This window comes from Sceloporus occidentalis, unplaced genomic scaffold (assembly GCF_023333645.1).
Source record: "Sceloporus occidentalis isolate IW3139 unplaced genomic scaffold, rSceOcc1.0.p SCAF_37, whole genome shotgun sequence".
Taxonomy (NCBI): domain Eukaryota; kingdom Metazoa; phylum Chordata; class Lepidosauria; order Squamata; family Phrynosomatidae; genus Sceloporus; species Sceloporus occidentalis.
In genome coordinates this window covers 8,635,070-8,651,921 of record NW_028317017.1, presented here as the reverse complement: position 1 = coordinate 8,651,921, position 16,852 = coordinate 8,635,070, and the positions used below count along the sequence as shown (strand labels likewise).

The 16,852-nt window shown below is 41.3% G+C and overlaps 2 protein-coding genes across 2 annotated transcripts in view; both read right to left on the bottom strand.

The window, feature by feature from the left end:
* Positions 1–7,353, bottom strand: part of LOC149297802 (unconventional myosin-Vc-like) — a 50,723-nt gene extending 43,370 nt beyond the window's left edge. The window contains exon 1 of the mRNA XM_089488238.1: positions 7,327–7,353. Coding sequence (XP_089344364.1) covers positions 7,327–7,353 — 27 coding nt within the window. The remainder of the gene's footprint in view (positions 1–7,326) is intronic.
* Positions 7,354–13,412: 6,059 nt separating this feature from the next.
* The window catches only part of LOC149297801 (unconventional myosin-Va-like), a 48,677-nt gene continuing 45,237 nt past the window's right edge, over positions 13,413–16,852 (bottom strand). Inside the window, exons 36-40 of the mRNA XM_089488237.1 lie at positions 15,837–15,987; positions 15,151–15,433; positions 14,717–14,891; positions 14,304–14,384; positions 13,413–13,565 (exon numbers count right to left, since the gene is read on the bottom strand). Of these exons, the coding sequence (XP_089344363.1) occupies positions 13,413–13,565; positions 14,304–14,384; positions 14,717–14,891; positions 15,151–15,433; positions 15,837–15,987 (843 nt within the window). The remainder of the gene's footprint in view (positions 13,566–14,303; positions 14,385–14,716; positions 14,892–15,150; positions 15,434–15,836; positions 15,988–16,852) is intronic.

The window sequence follows — 16,852 nt, the reverse complement described above, 5'->3', positions numbered from 1 at the left end:
AAATTTCTTTTGCCACGGAGGCAAAATGGCAAATAAACCTCTGAGACATTTCTTGTTGCAGAATGTCAATCTGTGTAATATCACTACAAATAGATTAAAATAAATAAAGACTTGATAAAGACCTCATTGTGAGGTCGAAACGTTGTTGGTGCTGTCCTTCAATAAATCTGCCTGAGCTGGAACCCTTGAGTGCCTGGAGCCTTTATTTATTTTGATCTACTGGGTAGCTGGCCCTTCCTGGCACAGTTAAGCACCTGAGTTCCTTTGGTGTGTGTGCAGATCCCTCATTCTGGTGATTTACAGATAGATTAAAGGCAGATGACTATCATCTGAAAACAGGGACATTTGGTCACCATAAGGTGGCTGGTGGGACTAGTAGACTCCATAAGCCATGCCAAAGGCTGAGTACATGGTCTGTTCACTGAGGCAAAGCCCTTGATATATTCACAAAGGCTTTAAAAGGTCAATCCAGCCCCTCTTGTGAGGATGGGACTTACTGGGTGGCTTAGTACTCCAAACCCTAGCAAGGAACGCTGAGAAAAATATTTTTGTAGGACACACATCTTGTGGAAATCTCACAGAGATCACAAGTTTTCCAAGATCTACACAACTTAGTGCAGACTAAATAAGTGAGGGCACAGGGGGTCAGTCCATACCTCCACAGCTGGACTAAATGAACTGACTTAATTCTGCAGTCAAGGATGAGTTTTGGTTAGATGCTGCCCTACACAGAGACAGAGCAGCAACCCAGTGCCTCCCATGATGTCCCTCCATGGCTGCCATAATCTATGACATCATTTTCAGGCATGGCAGAGGGTAAGGAGTCTATGGAGACTGTGCTGACCACAAAATCTACAGTGTAGCTGGGCCGGTTACAGTAGAGATCCCTGATCACCCCGACCGGCCCATTCAACAGCATTGCACTGGGAGCCTGATCTCCACCAGAATGTATCTCGATGAGCAACAGCTTCCCCACAAAAGCCTGCTCTCGTTACACATTTACCACAAGAAATTGCATTTCACACGCAATAGAACTACTACAAGAAGTCATATGAATCCCAGTCACAATAACTACATACATATATGAGATTTATCATAACTACATGAAAGATGTCACTTACACGCTGGCTCTGTTTATTTTTAGAAAATACTTTCCTAGCTAGGAACGGTACAGCTGTTTGTGACTTTTTAGGAACACTGTGTACAATTATTTACTTTTACTTTACTGATAGGGAAGGTGCCAGAAGGGTGAGACAGTACATTTTAAAACGACTTTCTTCTAGAGAAACAAGCTGGATTTTAAACCTCAAGCAGCATCTTTTCCCCTCGGTTTACAGAGTAAACACTCAGGGAATGTAGTTGTTGAGTTTCTCACACTGTCATGTGTTATTCTTTTCTTTTCTCACTGTTCTGGGAAGATATTTATCTTGTTTTTCATCACTGTTGAAGATGTTTACTGAACCCGCTGAAGTGATTTGAAGCTCATTCACCTGTGCCTCTGGCTGCAAGTTTGATCGCCCCACAAATGATTCCACCAGGAAAAGGCAATATACCAAAAAGCTACAGGTTTTTTTTAACCATAAAAACAAAAGTGGAGAAAATAAGCAAGTGGTATTTTTTTCCTGAGGGAAGGAGTGTATCAGAACGCCCTATTGTCTGAAAGGGTTTAGAAATGAAATAAATGACCGTTTGTCAACAGGTCACACTTACCCATTGCAGGTGCCAAATCGTATATGTGTGTATGTGCACCACACGGTATGTGTGTATGTGCATCACACGGTTATAAGGGATATAAGCACTGCTGTTGGTACTAACCAGGAAAACTCTGTGTGACGGAGGCCCGTTCTCGGACCGAGTATCTCCGCCATAGAAATCCTCCTTGCTGTGAATGCTCAGTTGCCTGAGGGTTAATCCTCTGTAATTCTCCCCCAAGCACTAGTCGAGACTTAGTGTAGGGGTAAAACAGAACTGATTATATTGAAGGCAGCACAGATATTTATACACCAACCATAGTGATTAGGGGTATAATCCCATCAACTACCAGACAGCCTGGTGCCTCCATACAGTTCTATGGCCAGCAATGTCCACTATTTCGGGGTGATCCTGAGGGAGCAGCGGCAATCCCAGAGTACCAATGGCAAGCTCAAGGTCCAAGGATGTTATGGTCCAAAAAGCGACGTGATCCGATGTCGGGAGCCTGAGCAGCAGCGTGGAAAACTTCCCCAGGAATAGTTTGCACGGTAGCCGGGCCAGAGTTCCATAGCTGTGGCTGGGTAAACCCCAGTCCTAAAGATTGGTAATAAAACCAGGGTTCCCAAACAAGCTGCCTCTCCATAACCACCACCAAATGTTGCCCACCACAAGCTTAATGTAACCTCAAAAGAGTGATGTGGTGGGACAAAAGGTCAGGGGTTTGGAGTGTTTCCGGGCTTGTATAGCTGGCTAGATCATGGGAGTCTGGTTAGGGCCAATGAACACAGGGTGACTTAGAGATAAGAGTGGACTGGGCAGGCAGGTAAGGAGTCTCACCGGGAATCCAGCAGTGCCCCCTCCCAAGATCAAACATACCCCCATGTGTCCGCAGCCTCAAGGGGTTTCCGTGACACTCTGGACTAAGAGTATATTATACTTTCATGATAGGGATTTGAGTCTTAGGCACCGAGGTAACCCATAGTAAAGCCTTGCTTTACTACAAATCCCATGATCCTAAGTCTGTTTGCACAGGGGAGGCGGTACCTTTAGCTATCCGTTTTGAAACACACATTGAAGGCATTTATCAAGCTTAACGCAGTTTTTAAAGCAGCGGCTGTAGTGTATTAAAGGAGTTATGTAACACCACAGGTGAGTGATTAAGTATCTCTGTAAATTCAGATGCCACCATTGGTAAATGAAACTGTTCATGCTAATATCAGTCCAAGAGGAGACCAGCCTTCCAAGTAAACACCAAGAGGTTTACTCAGTCAGGTGCATTATGTTACACCCACGGGTCGTCGTGAGTGTTTTATGGAACCTTCACTTAAGTTTAAAAGAAAAACTTCCAACACAGCCATGCAGTTTGCAGCTATGGCATTTTTTAAATTTAATTAGCACAGTTTTGTATAAAAGTTGTCTTATCCATTCATTTAAGCACAAAAGTTCGAAGCTTAATGAATAACATATAACAATACAAGATGAATTAAAGAAGGATGTCTGTAAAATGGAGAAAACGTGGCAAAAGCGGTATCGCTGTAGCAGGAGAGACCAGAGGGAGGGGAACTCACTGGGGAAAATCCTGCCTAATACCATGATTAGCCAACACAATGAGCCATTGGAACACAGGAGTGATGGGAGTGATAAAGGACCTCTGTACACCTATGAATATTTTCCATTATAAATCAGATGTCATTTACAACATTAACAACACCTATGCTGTATTTCTGATCCATTTCATGTTATTTTAATGGATAAAATGTGCTTTTCTTTCAAAACCTTTGTGACCCCAAACTTATATCGCTGCACTTGGCCAGGTCTAACTTGCCCTTTAGAAGTAGGACAGCAGAAGGTCACCAAGAGAATAGACTTCTTAGCTCTGGTTTGTTTGAAGCTGCTACACAGTGGGGATTTTTATATACTGAATAATAGGAAGTAGCGCTGATATTCTTTGTGTCTGATAATCACTTTCATTAGCTGCTATAATAGAGAGTGAAAGATCTTGTGACTATTTCAGGAAGTTCCTTCAATGAGATCATACACCTAGCAAGCTGCCTCCAAATGCCAACGCAAACAGTAACTAAACACAAATCCTTCAGCCCGGGAAACTTCATACGGATGAGAAAACAAGATTTTCCTAAATACTAGTTCTACGTTACAGCAAAGATGGAAGGACACACAGACAGACAGATCTACGGACATATAAAAAGCGTTCATTCTTTAGCATTTTTCCACCCATCAGGGAAAACTATACCTTTGGGTCGTTTTGCAGAAGCTCTTTCTGCAGCATGAAGCGTGCTGGGGAGGAATTGATCTGAGCCGATATACGCCGGGCGCAACTCTATTTGAAGGAAGCGAGGGAACATCTGCTGGATACCTTATTAGCAATATAAATATTGCAAGCCCTTCTGCTGTTTTATGGCTTCAATATAAAATCCTGGCAACAAAAGTCTATCAATTCAGTTACTGCTGAACATAAAGCATGTTTGCCATGAAACTGTCAGTAGTCTGCCGGTGGCTTTGTGGAATTGCTGGTGGCTCATGGTATTTTTGCCCGTATTCTGCAGACCAGAAGTGCCCTTTAATATGGATAAACCTGTGCCAATCCACGTGTGCTACAGCTTACAATCAACAGAGAAGATAAGTAACCAATGCAGAATTTGAAAGGGTTTTTAAATATCATATATAGGTCTTTATAACCCAAATTAAAAATGCTCTTAGCTCATGATTGCCAAAGTGATGTATACCAATATACATCGATGTGCAGTCCTGCTGACATCGCGGGGCCACATGGCATTATTGGAGGGGAAGTGGGGAGTGCTGCAACTCCTCTCCTGTTGTTTCCACATAGTGAGCTGGAGAGTTCCCAGAAATGCCCATCAGTCCACAGAATATTATCCCGAAAGTCAAGTGACTCCTGTGTTTCTTTACGTGATAGTTTGGGTTGTTTTGTGAAACCCCTGGATGAGCAGTCGATTCTGTCTTGGAGAAGTCCCAGAGCCTTACAAATGGCTTTGTAACCATTTCCAGTCAGATGGATGTCAATGACTTTCTTTCACATCTGCAAACATGGGAACGTTTCTCCGGAGTGACACTTAAATATTCTGGGTTGCAGGAGCAGGGTCCTGATGCCCCGCTGCCTGCCCATTTCCCCCTTAAATGGGGGAGTGCCCGGCCATGTCAGCTGGAAAGCCCACTGACGTCTGGCTGCACTCCCGCAGGTATGCGCATCTGTTGTTGAACTTCTATGGATTTTTCACAGCACAGTACATAAGTTTTTACTATACTGACCCCGGTATGTTTGAATATTACAAAGTAAAAAAAACAAAAAAACGAAAGCCTTAAAGCAGGGGTGGGGAACATTCGGCACACCGCCTTATCGTTTGGTCTGGACCGTGGGACAAAGCGGCAGCAACCACCTGCACAGGGGGTCCCAACTGTGACCTCTTCCGCAGGGGCCAGCTGCCCACTGTGTGAGGAACGTCTCTTGTACCGCCAAGGGGATGCTGGAACCCAGCGGCGGCACATCACGTTAGGTTACATCACATGGCCCTGGTGCAATCCTGCTTCCCCTGGGAGGTCAAACAGAAGATATTTGCGCAGAGTGTGAGCAACACGGAGGGAAGCAGCGGAAGCATACTAGCAGCAAAGACGGGTGTATGGACGAGTTCAGGAGGGTGTATGAATGAGTATGTGTGATTGAGTGAATGAGTATATGTGAATGAGTATCTGTGGATGAGAGAATTAATACTTGTGAATGGATGAATATGTGTGATAGTATGAGTGTGTAAGTGGGGGGATAGCATGAGTGTGTAAGTGGGGGGAAAGCATGGGACAGGGAGGCTGTTTGAGGCAAAGATGCCACAGGGAGGCTGTTGGGGGGCAAAGATGGCAAGTCCTATACTTCCAGTCTGGGTGCTAGGCAGGTGCTGTGGATAAAAACTAGGTGCCAGGGCTGACCCGATACTAAAGGGGAGACTGGCTGGTTAGCATAAATACACAATATGGGTCTGGCTGGGGGCAATACACAAGGGTGTGGGGCATTAATTCACAAGGGGATACCGGCTGGGGCATCACATAAATCAATACCAAAGGGGGGCTGGGTGGTGGGATAGATATACAATGTGGATCAGGTTTGGGGCAATACAAGGGTGTGGGGGCAATGGGGCATTAACTCACAAGGGGGGCTAGCAAGGTGCATCACATAAATCAATACTAAAGGGAGGGCTGTCTGGTGGGATAAATATACAATGTAGGCTAATTTTTAAGTTGATAATTTTGTATGGCCCGCAAATGATGTTATAAATATCCAAATGGCCCTTGGAGGGAAAAAAAGGCCCCCCGACCCTGCCTTAAAGCATAAAAAACTGTCACAACCCCAACATGTGGCAACGTTTTATAAAATATGAATAAAAACAAAAAGCAGTTACCACTCTTGCGGCAGAACATGTCCCCTATTGTGTGGCAGACTGCTGGATACACGCAAGCCCGTGACCTCGGTGGGTGGGCCTGCAGATGTAGGTGTGCAGGCCCGCTGACATCAGTGGGCGGTCCTGCTGACGTTACTGGGAGTTCCCGCGGACGTCGGGGCGTTTAAAGGAAAAATGGGCGGGGAGCAGGATGTGTCAAGACCCCGCTCCCGTGACGATTCGGGTCTTGAACCGGAGAAGAAGTGCTCACCCGGCAATCTCCGGGTCAAACCCGGAGAGTTCTCAAGTATGGCAATCAGCAGGGGCATTCCATTCGTAGCTATGGTAATGACTTTTATGTACACCCTGTCCATTGTTCTTTGTACAGTGCCGCGGAATCTGTCGGCGCTTTATAAATAAAGTATTATAATAATAACATTGTCGTTGAAGAGAAAGTAACTACTTAAATGCCACATATATAAATGAATGCTCAACATCAAGAACAAGCTACTTTCCTGTGATCCATTCATTCCTAAAAAAAAAAAAAAAAAAGCCACAAGCTGGAGCAACAGAAAATATATTGGCACCTCTGACATGCGGGTAACATCTTAACTGGGCTGGGCATGTCTGCTGCTTGCTGAACCCCAACTCCTATGACTCCCATCCTGCCTGTGTACAGGCAAATGCTGATAGGAATTCATGGCAATGGAAGGTTGACACTGGAGAACAATCCTTTGGAGACCATTTGTAGGTTATGGCACTGGAGAAGACAACTGGCGATGTTCTGCATATGTAATGCTTTTCAGCCTCTTTTAGATTTCATTTCTGAGGGTCATGGGAGTTGTTGTTCAGTCAGCAATAACTGGTGAGCTACTGGCTGAGGTTCCCCCATATAGACATTATAAAGTGACACAATGAAACCCAGCAGTCCCAGGTGCAGAACCAAACAGCAACATTGTCACTAACTGCTACCTCTGATAGTAAATGTGGTAAATGGTGCAGGACCCAAGAGGTGCTGCAGCAGCTGCATGCTTTACCGCACTGATCCCTACTCACGGTGGCCAAAGTTACTGAAGTCCTCCTAAAAACATAAATTCCCAGGCAAGGGTAGGCCAGCTTGCCCTGACAGAAAAGTTCGTATGGTAAAGTGACGGGTAGACTGTATCTCCAGTGGCATAGATACTGCACACCAGCGGTGAGAGGCAGGGGGTAGGAGGAAAAGTTTTACCTGTGTGTACAGCTCAGCTAACGCCATGGAGACCAGTGAGATGGGGAAGGGGCTGTGTTCCCGGTCCGTCGGTGGTTACCCCTGCTTATGTCGTCTGGTTGAGTGCCCCGGTGCGCGTTCACGTCTCCCTTCCCGGAGCCTGAAGCCACGGAGCGCCGTGCACGCGCACCAGCATTATCCCTTGAGGAGGTGCGCCGTGCGCGCGCCTCTTTCCCGCGGCACCTGAGCGGGTGTGGCGCGCGCCGACTAAGGTGACTGTACAGTCAGCAGCGCACCTGCTTAAAGCGGCAGCGCCAGGAATGCGGGTGTCGCCTTACAACAGGCCGAGCACCACTAAAAGTGATCATTGCTGCACAAAAATAATACAAATATAGAAATCTGACTGTCTCAGCTACCAGTTGGGTGACACCAAAAGGCGCTACAGTACAGCCTACAGTCATAACAACTGGACAGTCAGTCAAAGTATTTTCTATGTAGAAAACTCTGGCCAATCGGTATTACATATTTCGCTGCCACCATATGGCTGGCCCGCTTGGCATTATGGCATGCACTATATATTCACAGGGCCCGGCCCTAGGAAGCATGTAGTAATTGCTTTCGGATATCATATGATGTGATGTAATTATTATTACTATTATTGTATTATAGAACGCTATCATAGTCTGTAGCGCTGTACAATGGGTAGACAGGACATAAGTAGTAAATAACATAATTTGACCTACAGGAGCAAAATCATTGTACATTACTGCATACCTCCTCTCAATATCCCTGCTGTTAGGGGACATTCATCAGATTAATTCATATGTCCCTGGTTAGTACTCCCACTTAAATGCCAAAAGGTAACTCGTTCCTAAAAAATATCTGGTGTTTTACATTAAACGTCATAAAGAATATTTAATTAGTGACAATATACTGTAAATATCTCAGTTATTCCTAAGCCAATGTATTTGATCAAATATCCGTGATATGCGATGATGATGGATGATGATGAGGTGAGCATGTAGATTGGGTGGTGTGGGGTGTGGCAATGTGCCATCACACTTGGGGCCATCACCACATTCTAAAAAAGATGCCTCTTAACAGATCTGGCAAATTCACCATACACCCCAAAGACACCAATGACAAAAGCTCATCAAAAAAAAAAAGACACCAGACAACGAACCAATATCAGAATAAATGCCCTTTCTTTACCCTGCTCTAGCAATTTCTGTTTTGGGGTAAGTTTGCTACAAGCGAAAAGCTGATAAAGGGGCTCTGCTGCTTGGCTTATTCTAATATGACTTTAAAAAGGTATGTAGAAGACAAATTCTTAGTGACATCTTTCCAGCTAACCTAAACTCAATCAAGCTAACCTAGATTTTCCAGCTTGACAAGATAATCAAGCTTAAGCTTTTCAGTACATTCAGCTAAAGAAAACTGTATCTTCTTTAACCGTGATCTGTGAGGCTTTATACAGCAAAACATGCCTGCTGAGAAAATCAACAAGAAAAATGTATATACTTGCTTGCTTTTCTTATCTATGAAACACAAATGAAAAGCATTAGCTATGAGCATTAAAATATCACAACGTGAACAGCCATCATAAACGCATCGGTGTCTACAAGATGTGAAGCTGATCAAACGCTTCGTGACATTCAGTCAACGCAAATTGCAATTAAGCCAATTAACAGTATCATTGTATCACATCACTGGTTTTGACTCCTTAGGCTTGTCAATATACACGCATTATTATTATTATTAACAACGACAATAGCTAGAGATGACTAATAATAACGTGGTTATGTGCTATCAAATACAATGGGTGCCTTCAAAAAGGGTCTGGAATTTTTTTTTTTTCTTCAGAAAAGCAATACAGGACTATAAACAATAAACATTAAAATTTAGAGCTTCTTGATCCAATGAGAAATCTGATAACCTTTTGAAGTCAATCATTTTTTGCCCTTAGTGGCCTTCTTTTGGATCAAAATCAGGAAGGCTAGGTAGAACGGTTGAACCTATGTTGCTATGTAAATATTACATTTTCTGAATCCTTATTAACACCTTGCGGTTCAGCAGCACATTTGTGTTTTGGCTAGTACTTGTGACAGAGGGAAGCACTGGGTTCCTCTGAGCCTGGGTATGCTTCACTGGATTTGGTGATTTGGATAAACTAAGTTATCATTGCACATGGGGAGTGCAGAGGGTCACCTGAACCCCTCAATCAACACTTTTTTCTTCTTCACTGTGAAATGATTGTATAATTCCATCCATAGAGCTATGGCATGGAAGGCATTTTTTTTACTTTGCTTGTGTACTGCACTTTTTTGTTTGTGCGCCAATAGGATTTTTTTTTAATGATATGTCCGTATCACAAAAACCATACGTGTGGATGGACGGTAATGCATGTAGTAATGAGCATTACACAGTGGAGCTGGATCCCTGAAGATCCGGCTTGCCTGATACGGAGGTGGGCTGGCATTTTGGTTCAATTACTGCAGTGGTTGCCCACTTCTGAGACGATCAAGACCATCTAGCACTCCTTAAGTTCAGGAGGGAAGGAAGCAGTTGCATACTGGGGACACTGAAATCTATAATACCTTTTTTTTTTTTTTTTTTTAATGTCCCCTACACTTGAATTTATAGATCTCATACATACATACAATACAATGTAGTACGCTCACACACTGGTATGGTGCTACATCAATGTTTTCTTTCCAGCATTTCCGAGTGTTGAGCTGCATTGTTATCCTCAAACATGCCCGAGAAGACGAATAACTTCTCTCTCTCTCTCTTTGTTTGCCTTTGAATTCATTACATTTCGCCGTGGAACCATTCTGTTTGGCATCAATGAAGCAAAATAAACATTTCTAATAAATCGAACATAACAAAAACAAACAATAAAAGCCGCAATCAGTAGCATCTTGTATTTATTTTATTGAAACAAACTGCAATTGTGAGAACTAATTAGTTACAGCGGTTATGATGCAGATATTTGCTACGCACAACATTAGGAACTAGTGTTTAGATGGAACTGTTTGGATTTCAACTACTCAAGGGTGACATCGTATAACAATCGATTTCTGCTCTGCTTAGCTAGGTCAGTATAGAATGGGAAACACCGATGCGAACGAAGACTGGATAGAAGAGCCATAAGGGGAATATATTGCATGCACAGTGTGCATTTAATAAATACTCTTACTAGATCACTTGATAAGAATATGTGCATGCGGTTTAAGAAGTGCACTTATAAAACATTCTAGGTAATTGAAAGCATTCTCAAGTGAGTGCACAGACCCAAGATACCCATCAACTGTATGCGATTTCATATCAAGGACCAACACAATGCTCTAATGTTTCCCAAAGGCACATAGCCTATATGTCAATTCTCTGCACATTAGTGCCCATAGGCAGCCTGTTATTACAGTTAATAAGGGTTCTTATACCATTCCGGTTTGGCTTCTATGGGAACAATGGGTCATATTTACAGTTGCATGTGGAGCAATCACCATGAAAACCGGTGTGACCAAACACTACACAACAGAGATGTACCCCTTATGCAAGATGGTATTGGGGGGTGAACGGTGGGTAATATTACTCTAATGCACCTGTCTTGGACGCATTTGAGATACTTAGAAAGACTAATCTGCTACTGACACCAAATGTACGTACCAGCAACTATGTGCTTCTCATAGAATGTAGATGACTGGGGATAACCAGGTAATATTTATGGGGAGTTCAGCCTTTTGATACATTTATAGAATGTATTAAGAAAGCAAATTGGTTGTAAACGCATTATATTCCTAGTAGCACTGCAAGAGTTTAATAGCAAATCATATCTCTGTTTCTTAAAATAATATAGAACTACAATTTTGTCTTAAAGTCAGACTTTATATGTAACACAGAAGACAGAGACTAGTTTTATACGAGCTCTTACCAAGTTTTCAGTCCTGGAGATCTCATTTACTTCCAAGTTAAAAATTAATTTCCAAACTATGGAATTTTACTCCCTTACAATGGCCGTGAATTTGTAAATAATTGTGTTTTGCTGCTGTGAAATATTAGATTTAGCGCTACCATTTCTTAAAAAGCTATTTGCCGAATAGCTCAGCATTTTTGTATATTTTTTTGTATCGTGTATTTATTGTATTGTCTTGTTTTATGTGTGGCAGGTCCACCTTAACATAAATGGGCATACAGGGTAGCTTACTGACTATTACGGCAAGCTACCGGACAAACTGAGGTTAAAGGCCAATAAAAAGTTATCACTACCTAACATGGCCCAGTTAAAGAATAAAATGTTAGAAAACGGCACCGTTCTTAAAATGCTAATATTACAGAGGATATGTGAAGCGCTTCTGGAAGTATACAGAACTTGAGACATTTATAGTCTATATTATATCAAATAGGGAATAATAAACAGTCCTATATTACTCATCATTGAGGGCAATGGTAAGCCGTGGAGTGGTTAATGAAGGTACCCACCTACCATGTATTTAGTAAAAAAACTAAAGCATGTTAGAGACCAGAGACATCTATTTATCACAGCCAAGACACAAAAAATACTAATACAAGAAACTGACCTGTTTTTCAAAAGTGATTGTCATAAATCAAGCATAAGAAACAGAATGTTAAATTTGGGCTATATTATACTAAAGTAGTTGTCAATCACATAATTTCCATTGAATTCAGGCCACATTGCTTAAAATAGGCATCATCTGTTCGTCAGGGCCCTATTTCTGAGCTATTTGATCACATATGCCTTGAGTTCACTTAATTTAAATTCTTCAGTATTTTCTTTGGGGGGGGTAGTAGTTTTAAGGGCAAACAAAACCCAAATAGGGCAGCATTGGGCTAGTATTGCCGACATCAGGGGAGCTTCTGCAACACCTTAGCCCAACTTGTTAAAACAGGACTCCAAAGCACTGATATAGTGAGAATTTAAACTGTATAGTCACTCTTTGCAATACGATATCTGCAAGCATTTGCCACGTGCAATCTACCTCTCTCCAGAGATGTAGCATTAAAAAGGTAATTTTTAGCAACCAGGCAATCAGTAGTGTTTAACATATGTAAAATCTCCCTGATATCTCATTTATGTTATTGGTCTGAATAAATAAGGTTGTTCATCAACACAAAATGAAACACAACAAGAACACAGTATACGTTAAACAAACTGAAACAACAAAACCCCCCAAAACTCTGAAACAAGACATAAAATGACAACAATGTGTATAAAGAACCTAAACCATTTAAAGGTCCAGAGAAGTAGACTATGAAATTCCCACTTCATCCGGCACGCGCATGTTAAAGGATATATTTTGTTCATTAAGGCTTTTTTTTTTTGTTTTTAGTTTTCTATATGTGCTTAAAGTGCCTATTAATCTTTCCAGGTTTACGTATTCTTCCATTTCATGGGGCTTACGCTGATAACAGATCACATTGGACTGTAAACATACCGGATAATAAAGAGATGAATAGTTTATTTTGTAGTGCCTAATACCATAATATTGGAACATTAGAAGAGCACATTACAGAGCAGCAATTTAATATGCATAGGAAACCACAATGCTAACAAACATACATCTACAATACATACTAGCTGACTTTATTACTCAATACTTTTATAGCTTTTTCTTCTTCAAACTGTGATAAATAAAGATTTCTGTTGGGCTGTTGGCACAAGTGTGTCCGGTTAAGCACACTGATAAAACAGACTGACAGCTACATTATTCTACACAACTTCTTCTTATTTTCTTCTAGCTTTGAGTAAATGGTATTTTTCCCCAATAAAACACATATCGCCTCTTGCCCTGACAGTGATAGAATGCTGTCCCTTCCTCAGTAAGTACATGGTAAAGGACTTATAAAATCATTGATGGGTCAAGACAATATAACTCATATAAACCGCTTCATTGAACAATATCGAACACCATCTTTAGCTTGGTCTCTTGTACGGAGTGTGTGAGCTATCGAGACGCTTGCTTATCGTCTAATGGTGCATTTATGGATTCCAAAATGCTTCCAGTGTTACTCAGGGGTTTGGAACATGTAGCATCGAAGCTTATGTCGGATGGACGGAACATCCAAATGGGGCAGTACAGCTGTACTTAGACACGAGAGAGGAATCCGAGGCCGAGACTGCCGGGGATCTGGATTGTTTCTAGAGCAAGAGATGATGGGTTAAATGGGAAGGTGACAGGGAAGATGTGCTTAGCATCCATTAGCAGCTGCGGGGAGTCTTTCCGGTCTCTTAAACGCATCTGAAATACAAGAAGGAAAATTGAAGAGTAAAGGCTACATTACATTACATTTATTGCAGATTCCGCAGCGCTGTTACAGTCAGAAGAACAATTTAGAAACACATAGAATTACAAACTGGTGCAAAGGAGAAGAGGGCCCTGCTCTTGTGAGCTTACAATCTAGTCGGCGATTGAGGGGGAAGTGAGACAATAGGAGACTACTTTTTTTTCCCTCTGTATAACATTGGCAGTGTGTGATTGACAGATGTTAGCAAAGATGTGCGGGTTTTCCCCCTGTTAAATGGCTGGTTTAACCAATGTATTGGTTTTCAGCAGTGGAACAAATTATGGTTTTCAGAAATATGTACTTAATACTAAAACAGCTGTCTTAACCGTTTAAGCACTCATTCTTCCCCATGGGAGAACTGACCAATTGAATTTTTGCTATAGTTACAACCTTACAAACAGCTTACACTTTATCTAGGGAAACCTATATTTATTTCATGACAAATTAAGCTATTCATATAGACACCTAGTTTAGGGCAAATCATGCATCACATACCAAAATAAACCCGGAAATATTTTTCCCCAAGACAAAAACAAATAGTAAAACGTTATGGACATTAAATGATTTTCTTAAATGACCCCCATATAACTATATTTATCCAATAGATGTGGTTGTACATATATGTAGATTGCACATAAATTGTACATATAAAAGTTTAATTTAGAAAACAATAGCTTTTGCACAGTACGTACCTGTATGTTACGTATAAATGATACCAAGACCCTCTCTTCAAACTCATTTACAGGAGTATACAAATTTAAAACCTTGACAATCTGCAGGGATAGACAATGTATAATTGTTAATGTTTCATATTCACACAATAATATTTTAGTCTTTATCGAGTAAGTAGTAGCCTATACTGGGTGCCAGAGCTACTTGGCTTTTCTAAACTGGGGATTTCTAAATTACATATTTTCGTACACATAATATTACATAATATCACTGTACAATTGTCTCAAGGACTGCTATGGCAACACAATGGTTAAACTATTTGCTAAACACAAGAAAAACACATTCTATATTGTTAGAAATGTCTGACTACCAAAGAGGAGTGACTTTGGTTATCACGTGTCATAGGAAACCAGGAGGACCTTGAATTAGTTACCTGTGCCATAGTGAGGGCGTTACACATGGAGCAGATGGCTTCCGCATCCTCATCGGTCTTCTTTTTCACCTGGAGTAACTGAGCTGCCTGAATTAACGGCTCCAGGGTCTCCTTAGCTCCACTATTCATCAGGTTCTTGTCACGCAGCCACTCCTCAAGCTGGCTCACATTGTACCTTTGGACAGTAAAATGTCAGATGGGTCTATATAGCACAATGCTGTCATCTCTATCAGGGATTCCTTTTCATTCTGTTGGACCCATTATAACATATTTTTTTTTTAACACCCCCTCCACACACATTATAATACTGTTTGAACATTATTTCTATCCCTTCTGAATAGAATTTCATACTTTTGTCATGAGGGATTTCTACCAAGCTCCGTTTGTGAAATGAGACCCTGGAAGATATGTGCTCAGCGGGATACCAGTCTTACCTTATCTGCATCCCCTTGCTCCATGAACACATGTCCTTTCTGAGAAGCAGGTTGTTCAGTGTCACGGCACCAATGATGTAGAACATTTGCTTTACCACTTGCTTGATTAGCTCTGGATCCGTCCCGTGCTGGCACATTATAGAATGGAAAGTGTTCAGCTGTCTGACGATGGAGTCCAACGTGTAAGTTCCTTCGTCAGCTATACTCGAGGTCCTCTTCCGCAGACCTGTGGGCTTCACCCCAGAGACACCCTGAATAGTTTCATGCTCCAGCATTCCTGAAACTGTTCCAACAAAAGAGGACAAGAACAGAGGGCAATGAGTTTACCAATGCAAGAGCAGCAGAACGTAACAACGAATACCATGTGCAAAACCTAAAATGCAGCCAGACTTTCCATTTGTTAATCATTTAGCAGCAAATCCATGACAGGCACATTATCTACAAGCTTAACTTATATGATAAAAAGGCATATTGAGAAGCCTAATAATCATCCACATGGTCAGATTTACTCTCTATTTATTACCTATATAATCATAATTACTTAGTAATAGTCTCCCTTAGACTGCCATTATCAGCTGTTTGTGTACAATGAAGTACAAAGAAGTAAAACACAGATAAATCACCACATATATTCCTATTTTAAAAACCTGCGTGCAGATCTCAATCCTCATAAAAAATATGCTCACCAATCATCGGCTGTAAGATGTTCTCTAACACTCGAACAAGTTGCTGGTATATCTGAATGGCCAGGTCACTCAACACTTGTCTATATTCAGCCAGGTCAAAGTTAGTGAGGCAATGCTCATTCTGCCGCGGTGAGTTGTGCTTCATAAAACTCTGCAGAGGAGAATGAAAACATACACACACATTAACAATATCATTCTTCTTCAGACTGTCAGACAGCGTAACCACTTGAAATAACACAACTGACCATTCTGACCTTTTCACAAATAACCCAAAATAAGAATTAAATAATTAAATTATTTTATAGCACATTATATAAATGGCTTTGTTGGAGAGTTAACTAAAACAGATACAAACGTTTTCACAATTTCCCGGTGGAAATCTATAGAACCAACGAGGAAAGGATCATAATGTTTCAATGTGTAGTTTAGCAGTACAAGGCTGTGTTATGGTTGGCTTGATCCACCGCTCAACCATAGCATTACAGGCAATTCTATCCATGTGCACTTCATTATACAGGACAAAGAGTTGGATCTCTTATGGTGGATTTCATTATAGCAGCCTGAAGTTACCCAACACCTAATGTTCAACTTTGGTTGGATTGTAGCTCTAAGAGTATAAAGTAGGACTATAAGACAGTAGTGGTTAGGTTTAGGAACATGGACAAAAAAAAAAAGCCATATCATCAAAAATATCATAAAGAGTTGTTTTTTTTAATACCAAAATGCACCCAATGAGGTCCTAATGGCACCTGCTCCAGAGAACATACTCAGGTTCATGATTTAGCAATGAAAACTTATTAATTCTTAAGGTTCTTGTCCAGTCTTTAATAATTTGGAAAATAACTATTGGTTTAAAATAAATGTCCAGAGGACATAAAAGAACATAATCACACCGAGGAATTTGATGGTCCCATTAAAAACCAATAAATAATAATATTTTTCAATTCAAGAGGTGAATTGAGATATGCTGGAAGTCGTAACAAAACAATTACTGCATATTAATAGAAAAGGTTTCC